Consider the following 18,962-nt stretch of genomic DNA (forward strand, 5'->3'; position numbering starts at 1 on the left):
TTTTTTTTTTTCCTCCTCCTCCTCCTCCTTCTTCACAGAAAAGTAATTTCTGGGGACCGGATGAGAATTCCCTATGGCAAAAAAGGAAATACTCATTTATAACCACTTGTTCTGAAATACAAGGCTGGACAGTGTTCAGTTTTTCAAGCAGGGACTCCCGGGTACAGGGGAGGCTCCTGAATCCGTGTATTTGTGAAAAGAACAATTCTCTTTTGTGCCACTATTTTGCTTTCATTAAAGAATTGCAGTTCTCAATCAAATATTAATGAGGGTCTTCCATTAGTGGCTCTGCAGATAAAGGGTGCTCAGCATTTCCCGTCTCCCTGCCTGTTGGTAGCTCAGCTGTTTGAGACACAAATAAATAAATAAAAACTAAGTGAAAGGAAAGGTGAGCTGCTCTGGAAAGCACCTTCTAATGCTAAACTGAGTATGAGCTAGTCCGGAAAAAGGTTTTGCACTCACACCATTTGGTCACGAGGGAGAGGTCCAGAGAAGTGGTTCACTTTCCTGGCTTCACTCCTACCTGGTTCCGCTACAAGAATGAAGACAAAAGAGGCGGTTCTTGGCTTTCTCCACCACGTGTCTCCTGTCCTGTCTTCTCTGCCACCTCCATGGCTTCCCTTCCTCCCTGCAGGCTGCGAAGCCGAGGTTTGCCCAGGCTTATAGGATCGGGGCTGCCCCACTGATGCAGGTAGTGGGCTGTCAGCACCCACAGCTCTGGACTTTGGCTTAGAATCACCGTCTTTAAAACAAAAATTGTCATCTCCATATTGGCAAGAAAGAGCATTTGTAAAGTCCATCAGGACTCTGCAGTCCCCGATTTGTGCCAGGTTCCAGATCAGACCCCCCCCCCGCCCACCCCTCCCTAGGAATTGTCATGGCTGCACGCAGACCAGCAGCTGGCATCTACCAAGCACGTTGAAACCAGCGCTCAGCGAGCATCAGGAGTCTGACTCTCTTTACGCAATGTGCCCGCAGCTAAGCATGGGTTTTCCCCTCTGGGGCCAGTAACCCATTCTGCCATCTTTTCTCATTTGGAAAACCTGGTTTGAGGTGCTTTCCAGCCCCTTCATAATACTCAGCTCCTTCTGCAACAGCAGGCGGGCCTCCCAGGCCTGCCAAATGGACCTTCTTGGAGAAAGCGAGCAGGATGCCACGAGCCTATGCACAGGAAGTCAGATGGGGCATCTGCTCTCAAAATCTAGGCTGGAAGTCTTCTCCGCCGGTGCATTTATTTATCAGCGTCCCCTCCGCCTGTTGGTTTCCTAAGATGCACATGTTCTCACGTACCCGTAACCCCACAGTCAGCATAGCCCGTCCGGGTATAGTCTACACGGCTCGCCTTCTGCACTCTGGCAACGACTCTCCGTAACTCGGAGACCAGAAAAGAGTTTCTCTCCTTTTCCTGTCCCTGTGAAGTGTAGTCAGATCTGCACTGCCATGTAAGGTAACTTTCTGCTTGTTTAAGAATATTCCAGCTGTGTTTACAGTGTTCCAACGTCCTCCTGCCAAAACCCTTGACAAATGAAATTGGCAATATTTTCGGGGATGTTGGCAAGCCCAGACTGGCTTTAGCCCTTAAATCCTCATTTGTTTCCATTGTATCTGATCAGAATATTAGGACAGGGCTTTTGACTTTGGAAATACGTACCTGGAGCGGACTCGGTTTTGATCAGGATGTCTTAGGCGTGCCCGCTCAGCATCTAAACAGACGTGGAAACGCGTATCAAATACCCTGGGGTTACTAACTGTATTTTGTCGTTCTGAGGACAGTCTCTGAAGCTCCTCACAGGGGTGAGATTTCTGCAAAGCAGTAAGTCCTCCTCCACACTCAGCCTCGGGCAGCACGGATCAGCTGTCTCTCCCCGCCAGTTCCAAGTGAACTAACCCAACCCTGGGGATGGCCCATCCACGCGGTAGTTGGGAAGCTCTCGCGTGGTAGTGATAGGTACGTTTAATAAATTCTGCCACTGCTAAAAAGATACAACAAGGAAAATTGGCTGCATTAAGAACTTTCTCTGGCACAACGGGAATTTATAAACAAGTCTTCCCTAGGCCGCAAGTGCTTTCACGCTGCCCAAGTTATTTTAAATTATCCTCCTCATTTGAAATCTAGCAGGCTGCTGCTTCTCTTTCAAAGAAGAGGCAGAAAAGCAAGAGGCCCTGGCGTTAGACGTGCTTTTAAAAGTTCCTTCCTTCCTACTTTCCTTCCCCCTCTCTCTCGCTCGCTCTGTTTTTTTCTGGCGCAGACCAAGAATTCATCTCGTTCTCTCAAAATTCTCCTGCAGCTGAGAGAAAGGGTAGAACACCTGAGCAAAGATAGCTTTTCGGTTGAGATGACAAGTGTAATAGATGTGTTCCAGAATCTTCTCTGTGACAGGGCCACGTGCTTTCCTTAGATCCCGTCTGTAGGAGGAAATTACTTGGAGAAACCTTTCTCCAGTCAATCATTTATCTGTTTTAGCAGCAAGAAGGCAACCTCACTGAACTAGGAGGAGTTCGGTTCCTTTCATTTCTGTGAGCAATCTCTGACATTCTGAAAGTAGTAGAGACAATAAATAATTGTAAGGTAAATGACAGGTTGGCCACAGTTAAGGACAGACTTTTCCTTTATTTTTTTCAGCTATTATGTATATGGAGAGGCTTTAAGACAATGATATACAGACTACCTTTCCTAAGGAAAACAAAACAAAACCCCCAAAATTTTTTTTAAAAAGCTTCATTATCTTGGTACATGTGATCTTTTTTGCCCCATTCTAGTTTCTCCTGCATTTTAGTCAGTAGCCAGAGAACTGACTACTGAGACAGGACATCCACTAGTCTAGAACAGTGGAGGGCTGACTCTACAAGGTCAGAGAAGCTGGCAGCCAGTCTTCATGGAAGAAGCTCAGATGACCCTATATTAGTGAAAAGCTACAGATCTGAGGCATAATCCTAAAGCCGCCACCATGTTTTCAGTGATGGGGAAAAGAAAATTAACATCTAACCAGAGGACTAGAGCAGAAATTACAAAGGTTAACAAGCTACCAAGCCATGAAACATTGGGTTCTGAAGTTGTGGAAGTTCAGAATGGCAGAGGGAGGGAAATTTTCAACACGCGCACTCCCTTTACAAACAACAATCATTTCCCTCTGAAGTAATTGAACACCGTACATAGTCCGAACTTGACAGAGCCCCTGACGTGACAGGTTCTCTCTTCCTACACCACTGCCAAAGGAGTAAAAAGGTTAAAGGAGTCATCAGATGTGTCAGAGATATTTTTTTGGGGGGGGGGGGATGCAGTAAGGGTTCTGTAATTAGAAACATCAATTCGAGCTTTTAATTGCAAGTTTCAGAGAGGAAAGAGCAGTCGTTCAAGTTTATAGAGACAGAATTTTATTGTTCTATTGCTTATACTTCTGAGACCTGCTAATTGCTGTATCTTTCTCACTAAGTTACTGAAAAAGTTCTGTTTGTTCTGAAATTGTGGTAAATGCATAAACTGTGCCTTATTGATTTCTGTTGACATTTTATATGTGTGTTTTTTTTTTAATGCATTCTTAACCTCCATTCAGAAACTGTCAGTTCGGCACATGTTCCTGGATAATAAGAGCAAATAAAGTGAATGAAACAGCCTTCTTGACTATTAAAAGCAGAGTTAGGCCAGGCTTCACATGATGTCAGGTATATTTCCCTTAGAGGATTTGCAAAAGCAAATAATTCCATTGTGGTCTCAAGAAACGGAAGAAGACACATCTTAGTGTTCTCGCCTCCATTAACGATGTCGGTGATAATCACAATGTTCTTGAAGGGGTATTATTTGGAGACGGACGGTAACTTTGGGGCTCTCGGATTGTAGAGCTGAGTCACAATATGGAAGCCCGTAGACGTGCTGTCCTCTGTCGCACGCTGTTACACACACCTTCTAGATGCCTCAAAGAAGGCTCCAGATCGCTTTCCCTGACGACAGAAGCTACAGCCAGTGGAGGAGCAGGCAGTGTGTCTAAATAGTAAGCCTCACTAGCTGCTATAATGTCAGAGAATGTACGAAACCACTCGGCATTCATAGCAAGCTAGACCTCAGGCTTCTTGAGGCCAGCGTAACTGGGAGGTCAATGAGAGATGACTCTCCCGTGTACTCAGAGTTTTGTTGTATTCAAAATTACGGCATGATGCAAAAAAAAAAAAAAAAAAAAATGCATTGACTTATTTTCATGACTGGATGTTTTTGTGCTTTGGGGATAATGGGCAGGTGTTGCTTTCTCTTATTGCTGTTTGATTAAAAGGTGCTAATACAGTATTGACTTGATAATCTCACCAGGTACTCAGGCAGAGCAAAAGAAGAAAATATATTTTATGGCTCACAAATTGATTTACATAAATCAAACAATCTGCTGGGGGGTTTTTTGTTTGGGTTTTTTCTTTTTTTTTTGGATGTAGAACATTCTGTTTGGCCTACTGGCCACAGGGGCAATAATCTTGCATTGCAGATGCCAGTATCCCACTTTCGTGCATTCACTCTGAGATGACAACAGGCTCCCGCCTCTCGGTGTTTAGATCTGCTTCATTTGGAAATCTTTTAAGTAGTAATAATAATAATGTTTTGAAGAAATTGAGTGGAACACTAAATTATTCTCTGATACCTAAGTTCAAACTGTGCAGAGCTAAAGAAGCTGAAAATCAATGCACTTTTAAAGTCATTAGAGATCATAAGTGAAATAAGTCTGCATTGCTTTAGCTAAGCTTTTAGTGTGCTATGGTATTATTATAAAATCAGCCTGAATCTGCATTAATTTCACAGTCTTTTCCCCTAAGAAGCCCAAGGGTGCACGATGAAGAAAATGTAAATTTCAGCAGACAGTGTTTTTATTAGTGAAAAGGGCAATGAGCCATGTAGTTGGAACGGCGACCTGCATGGTGGCTAGCACCTGCCACCAGGCACTGGGGCAGGCGCTGTGGGTTCTGGTGATTTTACAGCACGAGAAATAAAGAGCCATGGAAAGTTCAGTGGGTCTCACCGGAAGCGTTCAGAGAACTGTACATTGTCTGGTGGATGTTAAACCTTAGGTCAGATCCCGGATGCATAGCCAAAACCACAACTTGGGAAAGTCCTAAAGATTTTCTACAACTTAGAAATCCAACGCAGGTTTTAAAGTTTCGCCTCGTATGCACTATCGACTATTCTCAGAGTAACAGAGCATTTGTTTTTGTTCATAAGTAATTATCACTAAACAGGTCCTGCAGGCTGGGGTACATTTCTCTGCATCTGAATCACATCAGTGTATGCGTATACATGTATATGTTTTAACTACCCAGAAGAGATCAGATGTATTAATTTGCTGACGTTCCGAGCCTTTGGAATTTTATTTGCTAATTTGCCCCTTGGTGTCGAGGATTTTATTACTTGCTGCTTAAAAAATCAACGCTAGAATTTGAAATCCAAAAGCCCGAATGTGTGGATGCCCTGAGTCAAGATGATCAGCCAAGGAGAAAAATGTAAAATAGCAACTTTTTATTTTAGAAAATGCAGACTAGATCTTGCTAATTTCAGACCCCCTGTGTCTTTAAAAAAAAAAAAAGTGCCCAACTACATTCCCCTCGTCTCCATTTTAAAAAATAAACTAGTCAATAAATAAATCTTTCTGCTTTGGTCAGATTAGCAAGTCAGCACTGTGAGTCAAAAGCAAACTAAGATAAAACCAAGAGAGAAGTTGTTGATTTTTATGTACTACTGAGAACAGTGGCGTCCTGTGGCAGTTCTCGTAGACTGTGTTGGTTTAACAAGCGTCCAACCCTTTTGTCTTGTTGTTTTTTGTCTTTCCTGCTCCCTGTCCCCTTGTTTCCCACAGGCTGTGCGTTTGTCACATTTTCTACAAGGGCAATGGCACAGAATGCAATCAAAGCCATGCATCAGTCTCAGACCATGGAGGTACTGTATCATCTGCCCTTTCTTTGTTTTCTTTGTGCAAATGATGGGGAATGGTAAAGCAGCTCTCTCCTGTGCGGATTGTTCAGTGACAATCACAGACGGACACTTCCACCATCTCTTCCATTCATTCATTCATCTTCATCCTCTCTCTCTCTCTCTCTCTCGCTCTCTCACTCTCTCTCTCGCTCTCTCTCTCTCTCGCTCTCTGAATTTTTCCCCTAATGACTTGAAATGCATTTAGTAGAACCTTCCACAGCTGTACATTATTTTTTGAGCCTTTTATTGCAGTGGCCCTGGGCCCTGCCGCACAGCATTCATGATGCGATGTAAACCACGACTCCTCCTTGACCTCTCCAGGACCCAGCCCGTTCCTGGTCCGGGGTTGGTACAGAGTCAGCCTTAGCCACCATCCCTCCAAATTACAGCCCACCCTGTGCCAGTCACAGGGCTCTTTTTAATTTTTTTTTCCTTTTTCTGTTTTTCTTTCTTTTTTTTTTTTTTTCCTCCCTTCAGTGTGGGCTCAAGTTCTCTTTAGTCCAACAGAATTGTGTTTTTGCATCAAGAATGTCAGGAGAAAATTAATACCTCTCCTACATTGTTTAACCAGTGAAAATGTTAATGGATGAGAATCCCTTGAAAAATCAGATTCATCTTTTTGGAAAACAAAAAAAAAATGCACGATGAAAGAAACATGAAGGCTCAAATCTGGTGTCCTAATGAGAGATAGTGGCTTTGGGGGAAGATGGATACGCCGATGTGAGTGTTTCACCCACTCACGTAGATAGATGGCTCTGTACTTCTAGTCTGTGATTTGGGTCTGGCCTTTCAGAATTTTGCACAAAAGCATTCCAAGAGTGATATGCTGTGACTTACTCTGTACTGTCTGGTAGAATCATTTGGGAGTGCATGTTCTGTACTCTGTATATCTGTGTACGGGTGATCTTTTCTCAAGGTGGCCCTGTGGTGTTACCGGAAGTTACGTTTTCATCTTCTGGAAAGCAAAATATTTTCAATTTTATTTAATGTGCAAAAATTTCTTTACGGATCGTTTGCGCTTTTTTTTTTTTTTTTTTTTAACCTCCTTCTTTGGGGGGGGTTATTTTTCTTTATTTTTTATTTGTTTGTTTTGTTCGTTTTTTGCAATGCTGCATCTCCCAAAGCATGCTGGGAGCTAAGTGATCATTCCACGTCATGTTTTGTGGGCAACTTTTTTTACAGTGAGGCGGAAGGTGGGTGGACGAGGGGGGCAAGGAGTGTGCATGGCCTTGTCATTAAGTGTTTCCTGTACTTTTCTGAGTTTTGATATCAGCATTGCAAAGCCTATTGTCTATTTTGAGCTTCATTTTGACTTTGATATTCCTAACATATCTTATATAATCACTGTGTTTTCCTTTCAGTGCAATGCATTTTTAAGACACTCACACCCCCCTACCTGAAGGCGAGCTCAGGTGAAAATCGGCCACAATAAGAGATAATTAGCAGGATTTGAAATACCTAGGGATCCAGTCTTGTACGACGTGCAGTCACACTTGATGCTGTGTTTGTCCCCCACTTTCTCTCCGGCTGCTCCATTATTGGGATCAGTCTGAATCCCAGCCACCCTTCAGTTTGGAGATCAAAGAGTATGGTTAGGGAAGGGAAAAAAAAAAAAAAAGTTTTCACCTGTATTTATTAACTTCCATACATGTGCCTCTTTAATCATTTTTATTTCCTGTAATTTAGTGATTGGTACCTTAGATGATTTTTTAACCTAAATTCTTTCAGCTCTAACCCCAGTTCCTCCATCAGGGTCCCCTAAGTAAAGCTGCAGAGGATGCTGGTCTGTGTTCTCCTGTGTTCCCGCAGGGAGAGAGCTCGGGAACGTAGCGCAGACCTGGGTATGAACCAGAACCAAAGAAGAACAGGGCTCAGAATGAAAAGAATCTGCAGGAGAGAGTGGAGCAAATTCATTCTTAGGAAATCCTTGACCCTTTGGTATTGACATCTGTAATATTAAAAAAAAAAAAAAAATCAAATTTGGTGCAACTTGTTTTTAAATCTGGAACACCCAGGCTCAGACAGAGGGACCCTCAGACATTGAAATTTCTCGTTGAATTTAAAAAATACTGACATTTAAATGGAAGACTTTATCGTATGCCAGTCACATTATAGTTGTACAACCGAAGTTTGTTGGATTTTTTTTTTAACTAATTTTGTTATTTTCAGGACTCTGGCTCACATCTTTAACCAAGATGTATTATCTAAGAAACTTAAATTCAAAATGATTTGAATGTTAAAGTTTAAAAGAACATGTTCTTTAAAACAATTTTTATATCGTACTTTCTGTTTTTCCACTTTCCTCCAATCTGCGCCCATCCCAGTTTCCCTATTTACGGCTTAAACAAGTTATTTTGGACCTAAATTTTGCTTCTTTATCTTTTTTTTTTTTTTTTAAGGAAGAAAAAAAAACAGTAAAGGTACTCTTAGGAGGAGATGCTATGATTTTTTATGGAACAAATTAGATACAACAGTAACAGCCCTTTCCATACAAAACCCTCCCTCTGTATAATTTCCATTTTCAGAGTATTTTGCTCTCTCTAAAGCAACGAAGTGCTGAAATATGGAGCAGAAGAAGAAAAATGAAGTATAGATTTTTTTTTTTTAAGTGGTGGAAAGATTATTTTCATGCGGTTGACTGACATTTAACATTCTGTCCTGTGGCCATGGCTACGCGCTGAAGACTGGGACACTGCAAGTTCAAACTGAAACAGCCACCTCGTTTTTTGCACATTTTTTTTTAAATTTTGCTCATAACAGACACGGTAGCCGCACATATTCACAGCTACATCCCCAGTAACTACTCAAGGTGATAAGAAAAAAAACACATGCAGGTTTGTTCTCTAGGAGAAAGAAAAATGGCCCAAGGGGAAGGGAAAGAGAAAGAGAGAGAGCTCATTTAAGTAGGAATATAAAATTTCTGAGAGGGGAGAGAGAGGTCTATTATCATGCTGAGTTTTAATAAAAGTTGTTTTTTTTTTTAATCACCTAGGTAGAATGACTTCTTTTTACCTCAGCAAAATTTAACAGCTTTAACGGTGATGAGATGTGTAGGCAAGCCGTAGTAAGAGGGAGAAGGGTGGGGAAGGGAGGAACTCGTGTCTCTGCCGCATGTTGGCTGAGGGGCGAATGTTCCAGAGCAGCTCAGGGAGGTCTTCCTGCTGGAGACGCAGGCCCTTAGTTTCCCTAATGAGTTTCTCCATCTCGGACATGAATTCGTCCTAGTCTGTATCCCTTGGCCATGCACTCCCCCACTGCCCCTACTCGCTGCCTTTTAAAGGGAACAGAAACTGAAAAGAAGCACCTAGAACGGTGAGCTCCATTGACGAGAGAAGCCACGTCCCATACAGCTGCTTTCACTAGACTATGCTGCAGAGACCGGCGGTTTGCAGGAGCCCTGGGTGAGGGGGATAGAGTAGATACATTCGAGAAGGGAGAGAGGCCTCCCTGTGCCGCTGGGCCGGGCCTGTGTCCTCAATCTCTCCTGCCTCCCATCCACGTTTCCTAAAACAAAACCCTCCTCTCCCATCTGTAGTGCTGCGTCGGGAGGACTCCCGCGCTCCAAAGTTCAAAAAAGCGGCCCCGACAATGGAAAGAGTGAAAAAATAAATACGAGAACGAGGGACATGTTCCTTCCCACCGCAGTATCTCTCCTTCTCTGTCCCCCGCTCACGCGTGGGGACAGGCAGACACACAGGCAAGTCTGTCTTGCAGGCAAGCGAACCATGAAGCTTAATTAAAGAACATTGATAAGGTCTCTTGTCTCTGAGGAGGTCCTGGGAAGGTTGGAGGAAGACACGCGAAGAGAGGAGGAGAGGCAGTGTAATAAGCACAGCAAGAAAGCGAATAGCTTCACCGACCGCCAGATCCCCCGAGAAACCAGTGGCAGTATCTGGAATTTTCGGTTGATGGTACTGGTCAGAGAAGAAGAAGGAATATCAGGCCATTCAAAAACAAAAACTAAAAACCTTCCAGAAGGTTCCATGTGCTCCAAGATAGTTGAGAGAGCTAGGTCCAGTGCTGAGTGTCGCGGGAGGATTCAGCCAGGCGGTAACCCCCCTCTTCACTTTCCGCTGTGTCTGACCACAGGGCTGCTCCTCGCCCATCGTAGTGAAGTTCGCGGACACTCAGAAGGACAAGGAGCAAAGGCGCCTCCAGCAGCAGCTGGCCCAGCAGATGCAACAGCTCAACACTGCCACCTGGGGGAACCTGACGGGTCTGGGCGGACTCACCCCACAGTACCTGGCGGTAAGTGCCCGGCCAGGGTCAGGGCCGCGTCCCCGAGAGGGCGGAGGGGGCCGTCCCCGCTGTGGCCTCCCCAAAGCGCCTTGCCCTCCCCCCCAACACACACACACACACTACAAAGTTCCCAAAAGAATTCCGTGTGTGCGGCATTTCAAATCTGGGGAAATTACTGAGATCAGCGTTGGTGCACGGTAGTTATCCGAGTTAACTCGAGTGGCAGCAGGTCGTGACTCCTTCTGGCCTGAGGTCGGCTGAGCCGAGGCCCACGAGGCCACGTTTCTAACCGCTGTTTCCGAGACCTCGTAATGTCTTGTGCGACAGGGGGTGGCACGCTTGAGGACGGCCTAGTGACCCCGAGGCCGGTGTGGCCCGAGAGGTGAGCACAGTCCACGCTGGGACCGCCAGCGAAGTCCCCGCGGCCCTGCCATTCGGTGGTCCTGGCCCTTCCCTGTGGAACCGCAGTGACGAAATCAAACGTTTCTTCATCTGTTTGGGACCCAAACATGAGATCCTATTTCAGGGCAGATAAACCCAATTCTTTCAACCACCCCCGTAAAATACCGTGTGTCGCTGGGAAATACAGTTCCCGTGGCAAGAGCTAAACCTCACCCAGATCAGCGACCCCCCCCATGGACGTCGCAGGATCCTCACGTAGCCCGGGAGGGTCCCTCGTGCTGACCTCGTCGCCCGTGAGGCGGGAGGCAGCTCACAGGGGTCCAGGTCTTTATTTGTTTCTAGTTGAGCCCCGCGAACCATGGTACCCTAGCCCGCGCTCCTGCTTCGGCTCCCGCATGCTGGACCCCCCCGCTGACGACTGTAAATTCGCATCGCAAGTTCGGGGCTGGTGCCCTGGCCTGTCCCGTGTGCCCGTGTGGGGCGCGTGCGTGTGTGTGTGCGTGTTCTGTCCTGATTCTGCCACTTGGCACTTTAACTGCCCCCCTCGGGACCGCGGGGTCCGTTAGCCTGCGTAGTTTACAGGGGGCTGTCCTGTAAGGACAGGGTAGGTCGGAGGAGCCGGCCGGTGCGGGCGGGGAAGGAGGCGCCAGGAGCTTTCGCAGCCTCACCGAGCCCGAGCTGCTGGCGGGCGGGGATTCCTGCCCTGTGCTGTGGCTCACGTTCCTCTCTGCGCCTGCCGGGCCGCGCCCGGGGCATCTGGCTGTTAACACCTCCTGGTGCACGTTTGCTCAGCGAAGGCGGCGCCTGCTTCTCCCGTCTTCGCTCGTGTCGTTAGTAAGAGCATTGACGGACTTTCCAGTCGCCCTATAGCCATTTCTGAGTCCTCGCCACAGAGACCCCGGGAGCGATTGCATCAGAGGTCTTGCTTAAAAAAAAAAAAAAAAAAACCCGTATTTGCTCTGCCATATTGTTTTCTTGGTCTCTCTGTCTGAGATGTAATGAAACAAAGTCTTGTTAATGTCTTATGAGCTGAACGGTCATTTGTTTTCCCCAAACTTGTGCTTTTCACTTATTCATAGACCATCTCTTGTGGATACCAGAATTGGTGTCCAAGATGGATGTCAGGCTCACCTTTTCATAATTTCTAAGAATCCAGCTTCCTGCTCCACCATTTCTAAAAACCCAGACTCCTGTGCCTGTCCCCCAACTTCCGGCCCCTCCCCCACGCCCCACAGCAGAGACGACTTGTCTCTAGCATGTGTTTCTTTGACCGCAGCTGCAAATTGTTCCATACCCTGAAGAAGAATTCATCTCAACGTCATTTATAAAAACATATTTTTCTATGATCTGAATGACGTTTGCTCCTACTGTGGGCTTTCATTCGTTCTCGACCATGTTCATTATGCCCCTTTCCGTTGGAAGACCCATTTCTTCGGAAGAGCCCTTGGCCTTTAAGGCATCCCCTGCTTGTGGGCTTGTGGGCTGAAGGGTAGTTTTTGACTCTGGCCCACCAGAGAATGGCCATCCGTGGACAGAATCCTGGGTAATATAGTTCAAGGCTACATATTTATATATGTATGTATTATATATATATATGTATTATATATATTTTTTTATATATGTATATATATACAAACTATATATAATATAGTTCAAGGCCACATATTTCCACATACCTCAGTAGGTATTATTAATTCCTCAAAACAGCTTCAAAGCTAATTTAATTTTACCTCGCTTTAATTTTTAAACATACCTTGTAGGAAAGGGAGTAAGGGCTTACAACTACCAGAGAATGGGAAACCCATGAAATCAAATCAAAATAAGGGATTTCTGTCCATGCAAAGGGTTAATCCCTAACTTCTCCTCCTTCCTCGCTGTTCCCCGTGTGTGTGTCTGAGTCTGTGTGTAATCCAGTGCATTTCAACAAGTCAGGAGGGATGAGTAAACATCACAGATGTTCCTCTGGTACCTGTCCCTGCTGACCCCCTTACCATCATGGTAACTGAGACTCGGGCCAGATCGGCCACTGGATTCCGTTCCACTTAGTGCTTCTCAGTGCCCGGATGGAGCCCATTTCTGAGTCCTGCCCAGCTGTAGACTTCGCTTGCGACTGAACTCAAAAACAGCTGCCGTGACCCAGAGGAGTGACTCTCTGTGTGGCTCTGCCATGCTCCAAACAAATTCTCAAAGCTATTTGTAGAATCACAAATCGGTCGTGTCCTCTTAAGCACATAGTATCATAACATTTCTCAATAACAAGTCTGGTGAACCTGGGCCTCCCGGTGTCTGAGGACTTCAGAGCAAGGATAACTAGATGCTTGCTGCTCTGTACACGATGTCTGTCTTGATCTACCTTCCCAAAAAGTGGGTATCAAAAAATCTAGGTCAACAGTACGGCCCCCAAGTTAGCCTATAATTCAGCTGAATTGGACCAGTAAAGGAGCACTTGAGGACAGTAGCCACATGCCTTTATCTTGGGTTACCCACTGATTCGGGGGGTGAGATGTGTTTTCAAGGGCACCAGGGAAAGATGCAGACACAGCGATCTTAAACTTGTTTTTGAAAAGCAGCCGACATACCTGTCACGCCCAGTGCCATTGTACCTCACACCAGACACTTCTAAATTCTGACCAGTCATATGTCCCCCTCTGCCAGTGAAGACCAGCTTCAGGTGGTCCCAGGTGTCCCTGGGCAGCCGTGCACAGGTGCGTGTGTGTGTGTGAGAGAGAGAGAGTAGTTATTGTGGTGATGTCCCTCTTGGCCCAAGAGTCCGTGAAGCCAGGTGCTCCCTGTGGAGGATGAAGGCCGCTGAGCTGTTAGACCGAGGGATGGGCCTCGGTTGACGGAGCTGAGCCATGGCGACCACTAGGCTACAGGGAGCCCGCCTTAGTCACGCCGCATTGGTTTCAATGGACGTAACACCTGTCGTTAAAAAAACCAAATGGATTGTTTTAAGGCAGCAGTGGTACTGAATTTCCCCAGTGTCTGTGTTTCTTAATAGAGATTAGACATTAATATGGATTTACGGCCCATGAATAGGAAGCAGCCGGCAACTGTATAAACGCACAGGAAGCTGGACAGCTCCCCCCTACCCCTTCCAGAAGCTTCCTCCTCCCGTGTGCGCTTTGGTCTGACGGTCCGCTTCTCCCTCCCTTTGCAGCTTCTACAGCAAGCCACCTCCTCCAGCAACCTGGGTGCGTTCAGTGGCATTCAGCAGATGGCTGGTAAGTCGTGACGCGTGCCTTTGCTTTGGACCGTGCTGTTGGCTGGACTTGGGCGGCTTCCGAGGGCTAAGAAGACAAGCAGGGAAGAAAGAGAGAACAGAGAGCAGGAGAGCCGCGAGCAGCCCTGTCGGCCTTCGGACTCCGGTGTGACCATCAGAGTCCAGGGCTGGGGAGCTGCCCTCCACCTCGGACCTCTCCAGCCAGGGCGGGAGGGTGGGGGGCGAGGGGCTGCAAAGCCTGTCATAACCTCCGGAGTTGTTTGCTATTTTGCTATTTTTGTTTTTTGATGGGATTGATTGCTGGGGAATTTCCAACAAGATTCCTTCTATCCAGGGCAGCCAGAATGATTGACGTGCTGCTGAAATTTTAATAAGAAGCAGTCAATAAATATTCTGACCTCCATAATGAAAGCCAAGATTGCAGGCCTATCTTTGATACAGTTTGCGGTCCCCTGATAGCCGTAGACAATTAGCAGGGCGCATTTCTTTCTTTCTTTTTTTTTTTTTAAACTTTGGTACCCTCGGTTGATAGAACTGTGCACGAGCAGCTTTTATGCACACGTATAATCTTTGTTCTTGAGAAAATCAAAGTGGGGCTGGATGTGAAAGCTGGCTCATGGAGGATTTCTTTGTAGAATGAGCTGCGTCAGTAGTAACCCAGGTGCGATGATTAGTGAAAAGTCACTCCTAAGGCATCACCTTCCCGGCTCTGACCCTAACTTCCGCGGGGCTCGAGAAGGGGGCCCGCACCGTCTGTCAGAACACAGGTGCCGTCCACCTGCCCTGAGGGCCAGCGAGGGAGCACTTCCCTTGTTTGATTCCAGAAGGATGGGGGAAGCGAGGGCAGGAGAAGAACAGAATTTTGGATGTTAGAATCAAGTGCCATTTGTTTTTAACAAAGGACACCCTGACTCAATGAAATGAAACCTTGAAGGTACGGAATAGAAGCCAGATTTTTTTTTCCCTGTCACTGTGAAAATACCTTTTTTCTCATTTCTTTTTTTTTTTCCCCCTAAATAACTATCCTTGGTTTTGTTTGTTTGTTTCACTTTGAATGTAACTGGAAGGACTTCCTCCTCACGTGTGTTCCGTGATCACCAGCCCAGCCCTACCCCGTGGCCCCACAGACTAAGGGGAACCTGTTGTCTGACAGGATATGTTGGCCTACAGTTAAAAAAAAAAATGCAGAATTATTCATTGGGCTTTAAATCTCATGACAGTGCCAACGTATTTTATTGTAATACTGCTCTCGGTTTACTGGGGGAAAAAATATGTTAAAATGGTAAGTGGTTCAGTCCTTCAGCAATATATTTATGAATACGGTTTTGGAGGCTTGCCTTGGATCTAAGGATCACAGCAAATGGTTAATGTTTAGTTCTGCAAAGGGAATTGGAGAGACAAAAGTGAAAAATACTCAGGGAGTGCTCTGCGTTTTCAAGAGAAAATCTCCAGATTATGGCTCTACAGGAAATACGAAGATTTGTCATATTTTCAACCAATACAACATTTATTTTCCCCTCTAATGGTATGGACCCACCCAGGTCCAAAATTAGGATCTTTCCTTGGAGGAAGCCTTTGGCTCTCCCACTCCCACAGTTAAATTATGCAGAGAAGGTCACTGGATCCTGAGGTGACAGCCGAGCGTGTCTTCCCAGGTGGATAGAGCGCCCTGTTGTTTTTCAGTGGATCTGGGCTCCTCTGTCTCGCCAGCCACAGGTCAGGATGGTGGCATTTACATGCTCTGTGTGCTCATTTAAAAACTAAAGCTGGGGCGCCTGGGTGGCTCAGTGGGTTAAGCCGCTGCCTTCGCCTCAGGTCGTGATCTCAGGGTCCTGGGATCGAGTCCCACATCGGGCTCTCTGCTCGGCAGGAAGCCTGCTTCCCTCTCTCTCTCTGCCTGCCTCTCCGTCTACTTGTGATCTCTCTGTCAAATAAATAAATGACATCTTTAAAAAAAAAAAAAAACTAAAGCTATCCAGGAGTCACCTTAGAAGGTCCATGGAGCAGATGGCTGATTTAAAGGCAGTCTGTAAGTGCTCTGGGCCTTCCAGAATACCCCTTTCTTGAACCTTCAACATCTAAAATTCAGCACACTAAGTCTGCACAGGCTGTGAAATCACATGCTGTGTGGTCCATTATGTACCATCACCTTGAACGTTCCGAGTATCAAGGATGTCGATGTCAGGGCTCCATCTGCTCGGTGATTTCCAGAAAGGTGGTTTCTTCATTCCTAGGGAAAATCCAGCTTCTTCTTCCGGAGTATTTGAAGCACTGTGGTTTGGACTATATAGTCTATATATTTTCTGCCAATAAAATCAAGTTATAAGGCTTCCTGCTCTTTTGTCATCTCCCGAAGTAGGACTTCGCTTTTGTCTTTGCCAGTCATCCGGACCGGCATTACAAAGTGAAATGGTAACAGAAGTACCTGTCTGAAGGAGGTTTCCCTGGGACGCCCAAATGGCTCAGTCGATTGAGCATCTGACTCTTGATTTCATCCCAGGTCATGACCTCAGGGTCGTGAGATCAAGCCCCTCGTTGGGCTCTGCACTCAGCGCAGGATCTGCTTGAGATTCCCTTTTGTCCTCTGCCCCTGCCCCCTGCTGGCTCTCGCACTCTTCCCCTCTCTCTCTCTTAAAATAAGTAAGTGAATCTTTAAAAAATAAAGGAGGTTTCCCTGATACCCCACGTAATATGGGAGGGGTGCCCTAAAGCCCTTCCTTCCTTCCTTTCCTCCCCAACCTCCCCAAACGCTCCCATAAGGCCCCAAGAGGCACTCGGCCTGGCTCCGCTGAGAGGTGCTACTACTGACTATTTCCGAGCGGACGGCTGAATACATGTATAAATTGACAAACACAAATTGATATTTTGGATACGTTCCCAGGGGAGCTTAAGTTAAACGCCTTATTTTTTCAATGGAGAAATTTGACCTTGGCCTTACCTTCTGAGCCAAGAAAACATTACGTAAGCTCATGACAGCATCTTCACGGTTGGGTTGCTGAGAATTTGGCAACTGTGGGTTCACGATCAAACATGTGGCCAAGCACATGGCCCCAGCATCCAGTGAAAGCGATAGGAAGAATTCCACGAGGCCGTTTATCCCAAATCCCACCCGAGGTTCAAATGCTCATTGAGGGCTTGAGATCGGGGCCCAGTTCAAATGGCAACCTACATGATTCAGACGCAGTTTTTATGTCTTACGGCATAAAATATATTCCACTTGTAAAGTTCAAGCAATCCAGCTCGGAACACTACCACCAGAGAGAGAGAAACATCATTCCAGAAAGCAGCAATAATATTTTGTGAACAGCTCTCAAAATATAATAGTCCGTCCTTCGGGAGATTGAAGTTTATCACAAAAGTCTAAAAATGTCTCATTTGAATGAGCAAAACACTTTCTGTTTGAGCGGAAAATAAAGCCACAAAAGGAAAAACATTTTCGACAAGGCATGAGGTATTGGTCTCAATAAAACGGAATGAGGCATCGGCTAGTTTCCCCAAAGTGACTGACCGTTTCCCTTTCAAACTGAAAAGAACTTCACATGTGTTTCATAATTTTATGGAAGGGAACCTTTACTGAATATGGAATTTAAGAGCAGAAACCATATCAGGCTCAAATCTGTAGAAGCCAAATGTTTTCACCTGTATTGCCTGTGTGTCCTTAAAGTTGACTGATTTTATTTTGCCGCTTAAAACCTCTAAGAAAAACTTGTCTATTTCTCACCCAACTGTGATATTTGTCCCAGGAATTTCCTGAAATCTCAGAAACTTGGGCTAAGAGTCTGGATTTTTTTTTCCTCCCTGAAGAAGAAGGAATTAGGGAAAAGTGACTTTTCGGTCAATAATTTTTTTTTATAACCACTGTCCTCTCAAAAGAGCATCGCATTCGATAAGCAAGGGTCCTATTTCACAGTTTCGTTTTTAACAGCGCTCCTTGCAATTATCACAGTTTATCCTCACATCATGCCAAGGACAAAACCTGCACTTCATTACTCTGTTGTACTTGAAAAACTGAAGTGGGAAACGTTAGATAATAACTCGGTCAGACCGCTGGACGGACTGATGTCCAGAGTTCAAGGAAGCACAGGCGTCCTGCTTCAAGGGCGCGGGGGGCCACCGAGGATTAGAGGGTCATGAACACACTTGCCCATGTCACTGCACTGGGACACAGCAGGTCCAAATTTCCAGCACATCCGAGCCCCGAGCTCCGGACCACCCCAGACATGGTGCACCTGTTCTCAGCAGGTGCAGAGGTCTGTCCACAGACACCCAGACCGCAGTGACCTTCCCCTGCACACGGTTTCACGGGCCGAATCACGAATCCAAGCCACAGATCAGTAACGCAGAGAGCTCTCCAGAATGCTACAGAAAGAAGCAACAGTCCCCGGAAAGCTGCCTCCCTTTCTTCTGGAAGGCGGCGCACGTGTGTTCAGAGTGGGTTGTTTGGTGTTGGGCAGCTTTGTTTTGTTTTGTTTTTTCCCAGCATGCGGAGGTGTTATTAAAGAAATAAAAGATTTACAGAGCTCTGACAAAGAAGAGTCCATCTGTTGATTCACGGAGCTACGACTAAAAAGAATGTATATGTTGATGGACGAGACGAAAGGGCTGCACTTGGCGTCGTCCAAGGAGGTGGTAGTGATTCTCTTCCAGAACATTCGGCCTAAGTTTTAAACGTCACAGTGAGCGTGCACAGGGCACCCTTCTTTGCTTAAAACAACAAACGCCCTCTCCCTACATGGGTGTGGGATCCTGCCTCTACGGAAGGCTGTCCTGGAATGTCTGTGACGAGGGGACAGGACAGGAGATGTTTCCAGAAGCTGGTGTCCACGCTCCGCAGCGCCTGGGTTGTGAAGGCTGGGCTCTGGATTCGAGAAGGCCTTACTGGAGCAGAGCCTCCCACCCTCTTGCTGCAGAGGCTTCCTGCGAATGTGCTAATAGGCCTTATGAGAACATTCCATAACCACCCATCTGTCACTTTTTAACAGACCTGATTGGCAAGCACTTGTAACAACTGACATCTGTTCTCGCTTATTGATATGCAGATTTATGGTAATTGCTATGAACAATAAGACACAAAATTACCTAAGGTGAACATTAAATTAAATTTTCATGCCCTTCTCCTTATAAATAATTTTTTTAAATCTTAAATTTCAAGTA

The 18,962-nt window shown here is 45.9% G+C and overlaps 1 protein-coding gene across 5 annotated transcripts in view; it reads left to right on the forward strand.

The window, feature by feature from the left end:
* The window catches only part of LOC111158599 (CUGBP Elav-like family member 2), a 321,671-nt gene that overhangs the window by 262,121 nt on the left and 40,588 nt on the right, over positions 1-18,962 (forward strand). For all 5 annotated transcript variants that reach the window (XM_022520725.1, XM_022520726.1, XM_022520724.1 and 2 more), the window contains exons 6-8: positions 5,829-5,908; positions 10,034-10,192; positions 13,746-13,809. In XM_022520725.1, the coding sequence (XP_022376433.1) occupies positions 5,829-5,908; positions 10,034-10,192; positions 13,746-13,809 (303 nt within the window). The remainder of the gene's footprint in view (positions 1-5,828; positions 5,909-10,033; positions 10,193-13,745; positions 13,810-18,962) is intronic.

Source organism: Enhydra lutris, unplaced genomic scaffold (assembly GCF_002288905.1).
Source record: "Enhydra lutris kenyoni isolate GAN:26980312 unplaced genomic scaffold, ASM228890v2 scaffoldscaffold61, whole genome shotgun sequence".
NCBI classification, from domain to species: Eukaryota; Metazoa; Chordata; class Mammalia; order Carnivora; family Mustelidae; genus Enhydra; species Enhydra lutris.